Here is a 14,798-nt window from a genome sequence, read left to right as displayed (position 1 = left end):
CTGGAGAGGGTGTGAAGAAAGAGGGAACCTTCCTACAGTGTTGATAGGAATGTAAATTGGTACAGCCACTATGGGAACTGGATGGAAGTTCCTTAAAAAACTAAAAATAGAACTAGTTTATGATCCAACAACCCCACTCCTGGGCATATATATGGAGAAAAGTATAATTTGAAAAGATTCATGGACCCCAATCTTCATTGCAGCACTACTTATAATAGCTAAGACACAGAAACAACCCAAGTGCCCAACAACAGATGATTGGTTTAAGATGTGATGTACACACACACACACATGCAAACAGAATATTACTCAGCCATAAAGAAGAATAAAACATTGCCATTTGCGGCAACATGGATGGGCCTAGAGAATATCATAGTAAGTAAAGCAAGTCAGGCAGAGAAAGACAAATACTATGCATCACTTACATGTAGAATCTAAAATACAATGCAAATGAACTCATCTACAAAATAGAAACAGACCCACAGACATTGAAAACAAACATGGCTACCATAGGAGAAAAGGAGGAGGAAAGGGATAAATCAGGTGTGTGGGATTAATAGATATGAACTACTATACAGAAAATAAACAATCATCAAATATTAATATTTACTGTATAGCAAAAAGAACTATATTCAATATCTTAAAATAACTTACAATGGAAAGTAATCTGAAAAAATACATACATATGTATAAAAATCATGTTGCTGTACACCTGAAACTAACACAATATTGTAAAACAACTGATATATATTTTTTATGGAAAGAATAATTATTTACAATGTTATATTTGATTCTGGTGTACAGCAATTCTGGTGTACAATTCTGGGGTACAGTGATTCAGTTATATAGACACATATCCTTTTTCATAGTCTTTTCCATTATGGTTTATTACACAATATTGAATCAGTTCCCTGTGCTATACAGTAGAACCTTACTGTTTAACCATTTTACATACAGTAGTTTATATCTGTTAATCCCAAACTCTTAATTGATCCTTCCTCCACTCGCTTTCCCCTTGGGTAACCATAAGTTTGTTTTCTTTGTCTGTGAGTCTCTACTTTTGTTTCACAAACAAGTTCACATATGTCATATTTTAGATTCACATATAATGATATCATATGGTATTTGTCTTTCTCTTTCTGACTTACTTCACTTAAGTATGACGATCTCTAGGTCTATCCATGTTGCTGCAAATGGCATTATTTCATTCTTTTTTTATGACTGAGTAGCAGTCCAGTGTGTATGTGTGTATACATGTATACACACACACATATATATACTACATTATGACATTTTTAAGATGAAATACCATACAAATGTTAAAAATTATGTTTTGAAACAATACTTTAATGGAATGGAAAAAAGTTAATTATGTAGTAAATAACAATCAGATGTAAAATAATATGTACACTATAACTAAAATTATATATTATTCATAAATTTACACACGTATATATGTGCCTACACACATGTTGTATGTAGACATATATATATGTGTGTGTATTTGTATACATACAGGCTTCCTAAGTGGTAAAGAATCCTCCTGCCAATGCAGGAGACGTGTGTTTGAACCCTGGGTGGGGAAGATCCCCTGGAGATGGAAATGGCAACCCACACCAGTATTCTAGCCTGTGAAATCCTATGGACAGAGGAGCCTGGTGGGCTACAGTCCATGGGGTTGCAAAACAGTTGGACACAACTTAGCAACTAAACAACAATGTACACATATGCCTGCAAAGAAAAGGATATCTCTGGATTAGGGCTTCTCAGCCATGGCACTATTGACATTTTGGACCAGATAACACTTTGTTGAGGGGAGGAAATGCTGTCCTTTGCTTTGTAGCGTGCTTATCAGCATCCCTGGCCTCTACCTTCCAGATGTTAGTAGCACTCCTCTAGATGGTGACCACCAAAAATGTCTCCAGACATTGATATATGTTCCCTGGGGGCCCAAACTGCTTCAGGTTAAGAACTGCTACTGGTTGACAGGAAAACAGGCAACATTTATTTCCAAAATTCTAAAATCAGTATGTGTTGCATTTAAATGTTATTTAGTGCAGGAAAAAAAAATGTTATTATATAAAGCAAACTCATGAGTGAGAGAAATAATGATTTATATTTTAGGAGACTAAACTGTGGTCAAGGAAAATATGTATTACAGGAGCTTCAGAATATCTGCTGTGACTGTTTTTTTTATCAGAAATTACTTAGTAATTGGTTAACAGTATAAAAAATAGAGGAAAAAATTAGGAGAAATCTCATCTACCTGCGTCAATAACATCCGAGTAGTAACAGCAGAAAGAGGTGGGTAAACCAGAATTGGTTTAGTTGTCTCGCCAATAGCATCACCAATCAGCTTTCCTTTAGAACAGTAAGCCGCAACTGCAAAGACGTATTTTTCATTGGTTTCTAAACCTTTTACCTCAAAAACGCTTTTGCCATCTGCCGGTATCTATTAACAAAAACATATTTCAAGTTATACATGGAAAATAAAAGTAAGGGTTTTTTTTAAATATAATTAAGTGATCTTTATAGGTTAAAAAAAACTTTCCATTTACTGTAACATTTTAGTTATGACTCAAGTTGAAATCAAGAGAAATTCACTGAAACAGTGATTACATAAAGGAAAAAAAAAAAAAAACAGCAACACTCAGTTGTAATTAATGAGACTTTTGGTAAGACTTCCTGACATTCAAAGTTTTTTCAATTCAACGTACCGCTTCTCCTGAGTTTGGGAGATGATTATCGTTTAGTCTTACTTTTCCATAGCTTCCTTCTGCTTTGCGACCCAAAATGCAGTACCAGCAGACCTGCCAAGGAGAGAGATGCACCTGTCATCTCTAGTCAGTTTACACAGCATTTGATTTCTTTTATCATGATGTGGCAAAAGGAATACTTTTCTATACAAAAATATAACTATTCAAGTCTTAAAATATGAAACCTCAGTTTACAAAGACACTTAGGTTTACACTTCTTAAAAATACAAATATAGTTTATCTGGGACCAAGACTAAAATATTATTCATTATTAATTACTTTTAGCTCTTATGAAGTGAGCAGTTCCTATGTGTTAAGCAGTGTTCAGACAGTGGCAGAGAGTGACTCCAAAGATGAGCTCATCTTGATGACAAAAAGACCAACACGGAAATGATTTTCACATTTTATTTAATAATAAGTGACAAAAAGTAAGTGGTAAAAGAACCAAGGCTCTAAATTGTAGTGTTTTAAATAAAATGTAAAAGTGCATATGAAAAAGCCTAGAATAAAACATTTCTAAATAAGAATAGTAGAGTTTGGATGATAAAATGGTAACATTATGGGTAATATTTTTTCCTCTGGTCTATAAATTTTCTGAAACATTGTATTCCTTTGATAATTATTAAATACAGATGTAAACCAAAAGCAAAATGCAAATTGCACAGAAAAAAAGCAAACTTAAAACTTGACTAAATGGTTAGACAATAATGGTCTTTTTGCCAAAACGTCAAAATAATGGAGATTCCTCATCATCATGAATTATTCTCACTGTAGGGAAAGGGGGAGAGGTGATACTTAGGAAAAAAGCATCATTAGGAGGTATACTGTCCAGGGGTAGGTGATGTAGGGGTCGTCATCAATGTGGCGTTTCATTCCCTTTTCCCCAAAGGCCCCACCTCACAACATCTCAACTTCTAAAACTAGAAAAAAGGGGTAGGGGGCGGGGAATGTAATTGTCTCAGAAGCAGCTGCCTTTTACAGCTCCGCCCACTATTTTTCCCTCTGGGTCAACAGAAAAATACTAATTGTGTATTGTCTGCACAAGTAGTTCTCCACTCTGACTATGCAACAGAATCGTTTTTTAAAATACAGTTTGTACATAATCAATCATTAAAAAAAAAAAATTACATCTACCCAAGCCTGCCCCCCTCAGTGAATATGAATACCTAGTGCAAAATAGCCGAACTCCTGTGTTTTTAAAGAAAATTTCTCAGGTGATTAAAGAGCACTAGGAAAGGTAGAACTTCAAGGACAGAAAACACACTGAAGGAACTTGGAAGATGGAGGCCAGGAGAAGAGGAAAAAAAAAACTCAGCATGACTCTCAGGAAAAAACTTAGAAACTAACTTTCCTTGACTTTTCATGTAAAAAAAGTGCCATAGAGGTAAAAAAAGAAGAAATGTACTGTTTTATGACCTGGATCATTATTGCTCTAAGTGAAGCTCTACATATTTTGAAGCTCTACAGAATTTGAAGAGTAAGTTTTCTCTAAAAGCATTTTTAAAAGCAGGCTTTATATTTCTATTTTGCTACCCAGATGAAAACATCTTAGTTTATATAAGAAGAGTAAGTCCTTAGAATCTATATAAGAGTAAGGACACATGGAAAAATCACCACTAACTTTGAAAGTAAAATTTTATAAACGACATTAATATTTTCAACTATTAAAACAGATGTTAATGCAATGAATGCCTTAATAAGAGGATTTTGGTAAAACAAAAGATGGCTGAAATCACAAACTAGAAAATGTATTTAAGCCCACAGCACCATCTAGTGCTAAGGAGTAGGTAACAGAAGGTGTCATTTCCAGCAGCATGCAACTTTCCCAACATAGAACATACATCAACCTCACGTCATGTGCTGAGTAACAAGTCTTACAGCTGCAGGTCAAGAGTGGGATTCTTATGTCTTCCTATTTTTAACATTATGAAATAAACTAGTCACTAATTTGAGATACATAAAAAATAAGAACCTGGTTAAATAAATCAAAATATTTACATAAAAACAAACAAAAACTCTTGGGAAATTATCCAGTCTTAGTTCTATCCTGAATTTCTAAAGCCAACGAATCCTTATTCTTAAAACAGATCCCCCAGATCAAAAGTTGAATTTTAATACTGCTAGAAATTGCAATAATGCATTTTTCATAGCACAGTTGGGTATAAGATGAATGTTGTTACTATTCGTTCAATTATAAGGCATTAGGAAGGTAGTATTACTTCTCACTGATGTCCACCTCCCATTAGTCTGCTGCTGCTGCTGCTGCTAAGTCGCTTCAGTCGTGTCCAACTCTGTGTGACCCCATAGACGGCAGCCCACCAGGCTCCCCTGTCCCTGGGATTCTCCAGGCAAGAACACTGGAGTGGGTTGCCATTTCCTTCTCTAACGCATGAAAGTGAAAAGTGAAAGGGAAGTCGCTCAGTTGTGTCCAACTCTTAGCGACCCCATGGACTGCAGCCCACCAGGCTTCTCCGTCCATGGGATTTTCCAGACAAGAGTGCTGGAGTGGGGTGCCATTGCCTTTTCCGCCCTTTAGTCTAAAACTCCTCAAAAAATGGAATCGTGCTTTATTTGTGTTTACTTCTATACTTTACCTCACATAGAGCTTAACAGATAACAGACACTCAATAATGATCACTGAACAGAATTTATGAAAAAAAATCATCAGATAATATGATCACAGAGTGTAACCTCATTAACTGATTTTAGCAAACCTTATTACATAAGGTTAATACAAGAAATGTAGGGACCTTGGTTAACATGCCAAGAATATGATATAATATCTCATTTACTTTTCACAGCAGAAACATTTTACAAATGAAAAAGTAACAAAAACAAATTTAAGAATGGTTCAGAAAGTATATTTAGATTTCCTAAGGTCATACTGCTGTGCTAGAGTGAGAATTTTATGTCTATGTTTGTCTCACTTCAAAGCCCATGCCCTTTCCACTGTATCGAGTCAGTGTAAGTTCAAACAGAACATCCTAAGGATAATCAAAGAAACAACTTTGTTTTTTATACAACATCAAAGAGCATGTGTTCATCACCCAAAAGAGGAAATGTAATATTTAAAATATGAATTAGATGGAACCAAATGCTTGTGAGGAAACTAAACCTCAAGTTATAGTCACACACAGACTAATTCCAAGGCACTGGGGCTAGAAGAAAGAGCTTCAATAAATACATAGAGTTATGACTTATAATATGGATGGAATTATTGTTTGCTTTCATTAAAAGACTCTTTTAATAAAAATTTAGTCTGACTCTTTGTGACTACATGGATTATACAGTCCATGGAATTCTCCAGGCCAGAATACTGGAGTGGGTAGCCTTTGCCTTCTCCAGGGGATCTTCCTAACCCAGGGATCGAACCCAGGTCTCCCACACTGCAGGCAGATTCTTTACCAGCTCAGTCACCAGGGAAGCCCAGGAATACTGAAGTGAGTAGCCTGTCCCTTCTCCAGCAGATCTTCCTGACCCAGGAATTGAACCAAGGTCTCCTGCATTACAGGTGGATTCTTTACCAACTGAGCTATCATGGAAGCCTTTTATTAAAACAATCCTCATTTACTCAGAAGAACTTCAGAAAGAGCCTCTAAATTCACCACCCCTCAATTTTCTTGTCTTCAACATTGGTTCTCAGAGTAACTTTTATCCCCTTCAAGTGTCTGACTCTATTTTAATGAAACCTTCTTGATACTGAGCACTCTAGTATATCAGTGTATGACTGTTACAGTGATAAAGGTACTTCGAGAGAAATGCTTCTCTCTTATTTCTCCTTATTATATATTTGGGTGTAGCAAAGCTATATGGAGCCAAACGGGAAATAGCATAAAGGCAAAAGGGTCATGAAGAAACTAAGTTTAGTTAAGATATTAAAATACTAATCTCAGTGTTCAGGGTTTATAAATAAGATTATCCAAGTGCTAAAAGCAATAAAACTATCAATCATTACAGTTATTGAATTACCTTTGATGCTTTCCTTGAGGTAAAGATCAAAATAGACAACATACCTTAACATCAGAAACAAATGGGGCAGGTTTTAATGTCAGAGAACGGTAAGTTCGGGATAGCAGGATGGGTGGAGGAGGGACCCTGCTTTTCTTTCTTTTGGCAGTTTCCACATATTTCTGATATGAATATTGTATACTTTGTTCTGCTTCGGTCTTCTCAATCAAAGAATATGCTTCCTATAATAAAGTGTGAAAATAGGAAAATACATTTCAAGAGCTTGAACTTCATTTTATTGGAGAATTCTGGTGATGTTAAACAACATTATCTTGATGCATGTATTTTTCGGGCCTCGGTAGTGTACATATTTCAAACATTGAATGATATTCCAGAAGTAAAAACAAACTACTAAACAAGACAAGTAAAAAATAGCTATTAAGACAATTATACTGTATGTCTAATATGTTTATCATTATTATTATACATTAATATAAGACATTTCAGTTTCAGATCAAGTCCTCTGAATATCTGCCATCATATTTCACTGTCCTTAAAAATTTTTGTAACACAATTATCTGCATTTATACTTATGAATTGTATATTTACACTTAATGCAATTTGAAATATGCTCTCAAGTAATGATCATTGGTATATGTGGTTTACAAAATTAATGTTATTGAGGGTTTCTTACTATCAGCAAAAAGAAATACAATATACACAAATATCTATTCTATAAACCTAAAGGAAAGGCAATAATCTTTTTAAAGGTTACACATTTAGTGACAACAATAAAACAAAAAAAAAACATAAATATCAGAAAATCTAAATACTTCAAAAGTAAAACTAACTAAATCAACAATAATACATGTAAATGAGATAAACTCCTTTTATATTAAATGAAAAATCAAAGACTCTGATAGAGTACTAAAGCAAAAACCCATGTAAAGACTAAATTGAAGGATAGAAAATAGAATACCCTTTCAAACAAACAGTACTTGGATGATTAGATATCCATGTGCAAAAGAAAAAAGAGGGAACCATATATCACATTATATACACATAGTTAACTCAAAATGAATTATGGACCCAAATGTAAAAGCTAAAATTATAAAATACTTAGGAGAAAATATAGAAGCAAATATTCACAACCTTGAGTTAAACAATGCTTTCTTAGATATGACACCAAAAGCACACCAACAAAAGAAAAGCAGATAAATTTAAATTCATCAAAATTAAAAACCTCAAATGATATCATCAAAACAATAAAGACAGCTGACAGAATGGAACAAAATATTTGCAAATCATATATCTGATAAAGGAATTGTATTCAGAATATATAAAGAACAGTCGCAATAATAAAAAATAATAAAATAATAAAAATAAACAATAATGAAAAAATTCCATTAAAAAATGAACAAAGGGTTTACCTGAGGAAACCAAAATTGAAAAAAGACACATTTATCTCATTGTTCATTGCAGTACTATTTACAATAGCTAGAACATGGCCACCTGATGCGAAGAGCTCACTCATTTGAAAAGACCCTGTGTTGGGAAAGACTGAAGGCAGGAGGAGAAGGGGACAACAGAGAATGAGATGGTTAGATGGCATCACTGACTAATGGACATGAGTTTGGGTAAACTCCAGGAGTCGGTGATGGACAGGGAGGCCTGGCGTGCTGTGGTTCATGGGGTTGCAGAGTTGGACATGACTGAGCGACTGAACTGAACTGAACTGAGAACATGGAAGCAACCTAGATATCCATCGACAGATGAATGGATAAAGAAGTTGTGGTACATATACACAATGGAATATTACTCAGCCATAAAAAGGAATGCATTTGAGTCAGTTCTGATGAGGTGAATGAACCCAGAACCTATTATAGAGTGAAGTGAGTCAGAAAGAGAAAGATAAATATCATATTCTAACATATATATATATGGAATCTAGAAGAATGGTACTGAAGAACTTACTTGCAGGGCAGCAATGGAGAATCAGACATAGAGAATAGACTTATGGACATGGGGAGAGGGGAGGAGAGGGTGAGATGTATGGAAAGAGTAACATGGAAACTTACATTACCATATGTAAAATAGATAGCCAACAGGAATTTGTAGTATGGCTCAGGAAACTCAAACATGGGCTCTGTATCAACCTAGATAGGTGGGATGGGGAGGGAGAGGGGAGTGAGGTTCAAAAGGGAGGGGATATATGTATATGTATAGCTGAGTCATATTGAGATTTGACAGAAAACAACAAAATTCTATAAAGCATTTATCCTTCAATAAAAAAATAAATTAAAAAAAAATGAACAAAGGGTTTGAATAGACATCTCTCCAAAGAAGATAACACAAATAGTCAGTGAGCAGATGAAAAGATGCACATTATCACTGATCACTGGAGATGGAAATACAGAACCTAACTCAAAAATACAAAAGCAAAAAAACCTCAACACAGCAATAATGATGAAAGAAACTCAGATATCCAAAAACCTACTTCCCACAAGTGTCAATCTTAAATGATATTATTAAAAGTTAATATTTCAAATCTCAATGAACTGAAAATTCCTATATCATTTAAATTTATAACTACAGAGAAAGATAGACAGCTTCTGAAATAATATTCTAAAACTATTACAGCTTTGATAACAAAACCTGAAAAAATGACTGCACTTAAAAACATAGAGAAATCTTTTTACAAATACAAATGCAAACATTCTAAATAAAATACTAATTCACTGACCTAATAATATATTGGAGGAATAGTGTACTGTAATTATGTTGTCTCCTCAGGAATAAAAGGATGATTTAATACTAGGAAATCTAGGAATATAATTTAACTTATCCATAAATCAAATGAGAAAAAATATGATTACAGGTTCAATGGCCAAAAATACATTTGAGCAGTTTTTAAGATTATTAATTTAAAAAGAAATCAAAAGGGAAGTCAAAAAGTATCTTAAGACAAGTGAAAACACAGCATACCAAAACTTACAGGATTCAGCAAAATAAGAGGTTTGTAGTGAAAATGTCCACCATAAAAACAAAGATCTCAAATAAACTATCTAACTTCACACCTCAAGGAAACAGAAGAACAAAAATCCTAAGATCAAAGTTAGTTGACGAAATAACAAGGATCAGAGGGGAAATAAATAAAATAGAGACCATAAAGACAATAGAAAATCTCAACTAAAACAAAAGCTGTTTTTTAAGATTTAAAAAATTGACAAACTTTTAGCTAGATGAATAAAAAATAGAGAATGACTCACATATTAAAGAAATGAAGGAGGAGACAACTGATACCATAGAAACACAAAGAATCATAAGAAACTGCTATGAACAATTATATGCCAAAAATTGAATAACCTAGAAGAAGTGGATAAATTCCTAGTAATACACAACCTACCAATAGTGAAATACCATAAAGAAATAGAAAATACAAACATACTAGTAACAAGTAAGAAAATGAATAAGTAATCAAAAACTTCCTGATAAAAGTCCAGGACTAGATGGTTTCAGTGGTAAACTCCTGCCAGAAGTTTAAAGAATTAACACCAATCCTTCTCCAATTGTTTCAAAAAACTGAAGAGAAAGGGACACTTACACACTGATTTTACAAGGCCAGCATTACCCTGATACCAAAATCAGACAAGGATAGTACAACACAAGAGAAGAAAACTACAAACCAAGATTGTTGATGTGTACCTGAAATTAACACAACATTGTAAATCAACTATACTCCAATAATTTTTTAATTTAAAATAAAATAAGCTACAAAGATATATTGTACAGCACAGAAAATAAAACCAATATTTTATAATGACTATAAATGAAGTAGGGCTTCCCCAGTGCTTAGTAGATAAAGAATCCACCTGCAATGGAGGAGATACAGGAGACACGGGTTCAATCCTTGGGTCAGGAATATCCCCCAGAGAAGCAAACAGCAACCCATTCCAATATTCTTGCCTGAAAAATTCCATGAACAAAGGAGCCTAGAGAGCTACAGTCCAAAAGGCCACAAAGAGTCAGACACAACTGAGCAACTAAGCATGCACATAAATGGAATAGAACCTTTAAAAGTTGTGAATCACTATATTGTACACCTGTTACTTACATAATATTGTACAGCAACACTTCAATTTCAAAAAATAATTCCAAAAAAAACCATACTGTTTTATTGCCACAATAGTACTGAAGTCCAAAGTACAATCGTTTGAATGCAATCTCTCTCCCTATAGTTCCCATTAGAGAACATGTGACCAACTTCTTTTCATAAGCTACTCAATACTTAAAGGGCTTCCCTAGTAGATCAGCAGTAAAGAATCTGCCTGCAATGCAGGAGCCAGAGGAGACACGGGTTCGATCCCTGGGTTGAGAAGATCCCCTGGAGAAAGCCATGGCAACCCACTCCAGTATTCTTGCCTGGGAAATCCCATGGACAGAGGAGAGGCAGGCTACAGTCCATAGGGTCACAGACAGTCAGGTACGACAGAAGCAACTTAGCATGCATGCAGCATGCATGCAATGCTTATAAGGACAGATTGATGTTAAATATATCTGAAAATGCCTTAACATCCACAGTACAGCAGAACACTTATGGAAAGATGTAATGCAACTTTGAAGGGCATGATAACAATCATAAGACTGGAATGATAAAGCACCATATTTATTCCTCATCTAGTAGATCTCTCAAAGTATATTTTGGGTTCTCAACAATATTATGTACATTTCAGAAGGAGATGAAAAGTAGGTTAAGTCATATCCAAGAATCCTAACAAAGAATATTGCTGAGAATAAAATATACAACTTATAAGATCTAAGAGAAAAGACAGAAAAAAATGTGTAGTTTGCTAGAGAAAAATCTATCGAAAGCACCAAAAATTATTCTGATACGACAAAACAGAATATCCCAGAGTGCTTAAAGTGGAAGAGAGAATAGAAGTAGTAGTAATAATAATGGCTAACATTTACCGACTGCATATACTGTGCTTAGTCGCTGTTTGTGGACTGTAGCCCACCAGGTTCTTCGATCCATGGGGATTCTCCAGGCAAGGATACTGGAGTGGGTTTCTGTGCCCTCCTCCAGGGCATCCTGCCAACCCAGGGATCAAACCCAGGTCTCCCGCACTGCAGGCAGATTCTTTACCATCTGAGACACCAGGGAAGCCCTTATTGACTGCTTGCTGCTGCTGCTGCTAAGTTGCTTCAGTCGTGTCCGACTCTGTGAGACCCCATAGGCGGCAGCCCACCAGGCTCCCCCGTCCCTGGGATTCTCCAGACAAGATCACTAGAGTGGGTTGCCATTTCCTTCTCCAATGCATGAAAGTGAAAAGTGAAAGTGAAGTCGCTCAGTTGTGTCCGACTCCTAGTGACCCCATGGACTGCAGCCTACCAGGCTCCTCCATCCATGGGATTTGCCAGGCAAGAATACTGGAGTGGGTTGCCATTTCCTTCTCCAATGCATGAAAGTGAAAAGTGAAAGTGAAGTCGCTCAGTTGTGTCCGACTCCTAGTGACCCCATGGACTGCAGCCTACCAGGCTCCTCCATCCATGGGATTTGCCAGGCAAGAATACTGGAGTGGGTTGCCATTGCCTTCTCCATACTGACTGCTTACTCTGTGCCAAATGTTAAGTATTTTATAGGCATTTCATAAAATCTTCCCCAAGATCACCCATTTTACAAATGAAGAAAGTAAAACTTAAGAGAGCATAAGTAACTTGACCTTGGTCATATAGCTAGTCAGCAGTAGAACCACAGCTCTAATCAAGATCCTTCTACGTCTAACCACTATGATTTCTTGTCTTAATGCAAAGTGAAGTTTAAAAGAAGCATGAAAATGCAACCTAGATGATGTTTTCACTGAAATAACCTCAAAATATTTAAAAGAAAAAAAATCCTAAAATGTAAATATGCTAAAAGACTGAAGTCTTCTTTTGAAGACTTGGGGTCAAAATATGACCTCATAAGAGGAGGGTCAGAATCAAAAAGGGGTTTACTCTTTATGAGGAAGATTTTAGCATGGAACAATTTAAAAGAACTGAGAAGGTCTCTGAAATAAATTGGCTTACATATACTTTTCCTCAAAAAAGCAAATAGGATTGATTTGACTAGAATGCTACAAAATAGGGAAAATCATTTCAATTGGTAGCATAGTTAATACAATAGTATTTAGGAGCTCTGCACTGTGCTCAGTCCCTCAGTCATGTCTGACTCTGCCACCCCATGGGTTACAGCCCACCAGGCTCCTCTGTCCATGGAATACTCCAGGCAAGAATACTGGAGAGGGTTGCTATTTCTTCCTCCATGGGATCTGCCTGACCCAGGGATCAAACCCAAGTCTCTTGTATCACCTGCATTGGCAGGCAGATTCTTTACCACTACACCACCTGGGAAGCCCTGAGTTGTAAATTCAGGAAATATTAAAACCAGGAGTGATTAGAACTTCTAGTGGCTGGGCTTCTTCATTAGTTATGGTTCCAAATTAGGGCCATAAAATTAGATTTTGTGTTGATTATAAAAAATAATCTGCTAATCCATAATGCTCTCTTTGCTTAGAGTTGAAGCACTATAACTGAATTTTGGAACAGTCAATTACTGATTTAAGTTTCAACAAACAGTACAAGATCACTAGATGCATCAGTTAGGGTTCTTTGGTAACAGAAGCAACAGGAAAATGAGACTTTGACCATAGCAGGACCAGAGGCAAGAGGGTCCTCAGAATACAACTGAAAGAATCTGATCAGGACATGGGTATCAGAATGAATGAATGCCAACTGTGTGTGTGTGTGTCTGTGTGTGTGTGTGTGTGTGTGTGTGTGTGTGCTCAGTCATCTCTGACTCCTTGCAACCTCATGGACTATAGCCCACCAGGCTCCTCTATCCATGGAATCTTCCAGGCAAGAATATTGGTGTGGGTTGCCATTTCCTCCTTCAGGGAATCTTCCCAGCCCATGGATTGAACCCGTCTCCTGAGGCTCCTTCATTGGCAGGGGGAATCTTTATCATTGAGACACCTGCAAAGTCCTGAATGCCAACTAGTTTTTGTCTTTTTATCCCTCTGCTCAAGATTCAGATTCCAAGGAGGGAACAACCTATGGGCCTAGCTTGCCTCACCAGTCATCCTCTTGGCTGGCTGAGAAGAGTGGCCCTGAAAAGTCCCACCTGATTACATCTAGTGGGGAAGAAGAAATTCCTCCAAAGGTGACATTTGGAAAGGAAAGTGGATGCTAGACAGAAAACAGCAGTATATAACCTGCCCTGGTACCCTTAACACTTGCACTGAAGAGTATTCCTGCCTCTGCCCAGTGAGAAATTACACTGTAAAGATGCTCAGTGTTGGAGTGCTAGACTCTGAAGTGAACTAAGAGTGAAGATCATAAGCCATATGCTGATTCCTCTATTTGATCAGAAGGAGAAGATCAGGGACATCTCAGGCTGGTTCTAGGTGCAAGCCATTAAAATAAATCAGAGGTATAGTGTGTAAAATGCCAACAAGGACTTTCAGAAGTCAAATAACCAACAGAGGAAAATGAGAAAAATTAATCCCCACAATAAAAAAAAAAAAGCCAACCATCTCATCTGGAAGGCTAACAGGTTCTTATCAAAAGGTGGTCCCTTATCTGTGGCAACAAGCTGCTCCACCTTTAATGGACTTAGAATAAAACAGACACCTGATGAGAGCATTCATCTCTAAGAGGTCAGGAAACTTCTGAAAAACTGAAACATGATATGAATTATTGAAGAGTTCTGCAAAGACCCAGGCTTTCCTAATCTTTTTTATGGTATCAGGTGACACATCAGATACTGATTTGGGGATAATTCTATTACCAGATGATGATAATGTAAAGCATGCTGTAATATAGCCCGAAAAAAAAAAAATGATTGCCATGGGAGAGAAATTTATTTGTCTTCTTTAAGGAAAGAAATTCTGGCAATTATTTGATCCATAACATCGTCATTTATCAGAGTACCCTAAGGACTAATCACTAAGCTTTTTAACACTAGGATAAAAAATTGCCATGAAGGAGCAGAGGTGGCGATGGACGATTTCAGGACTTCTAAAAAAATATTCAACATTTCCCAGCTGGTGACAA

General features: G+C 36.1%; 1 protein-coding gene across 6 annotated transcripts in view; it reads right to left on the bottom strand.

Moving 5' to 3' along the window:
- CFAP54 (cilia and flagella associated 54) overlaps positions 1-14,798 on the bottom strand; it is a 308,337-nt gene that overhangs the window by 228,787 nt on the left and 64,752 nt on the right. For all 6 annotated transcript variants that reach the window (XM_010836300.1, XM_010836298.1, XM_010836299.1 and 3 more), the window contains 3 exons: positions 6,770-6,946; positions 2,718-2,810; positions 2,267-2,452 (listed from right to left, as the gene is read on the bottom strand). In XM_010836300.1, the coding sequence (XP_010834602.1) occupies positions 2,267-2,452; positions 2,718-2,810; positions 6,770-6,946 (456 nt within the window). The remainder of the gene's footprint in view (positions 1-2,266; positions 2,453-2,717; positions 2,811-6,769; positions 6,947-14,798) is intronic.

The sequence above is a fragment of the Bison bison genome, unplaced genomic scaffold (genome assembly GCF_000754665.1).
Source record: "Bison bison bison isolate TAMUID 2011002044 unplaced genomic scaffold, Bison_UMD1.0 scf7180017864062, whole genome shotgun sequence".
NCBI classification, from domain to species: domain Eukaryota; kingdom Metazoa; phylum Chordata; class Mammalia; order Artiodactyla; family Bovidae; genus Bison; species Bison bison.
The sequence above is the reverse complement of the archived record's forward strand: the minus strand, read 5'-3'. Positions and strand labels throughout refer to the sequence as shown.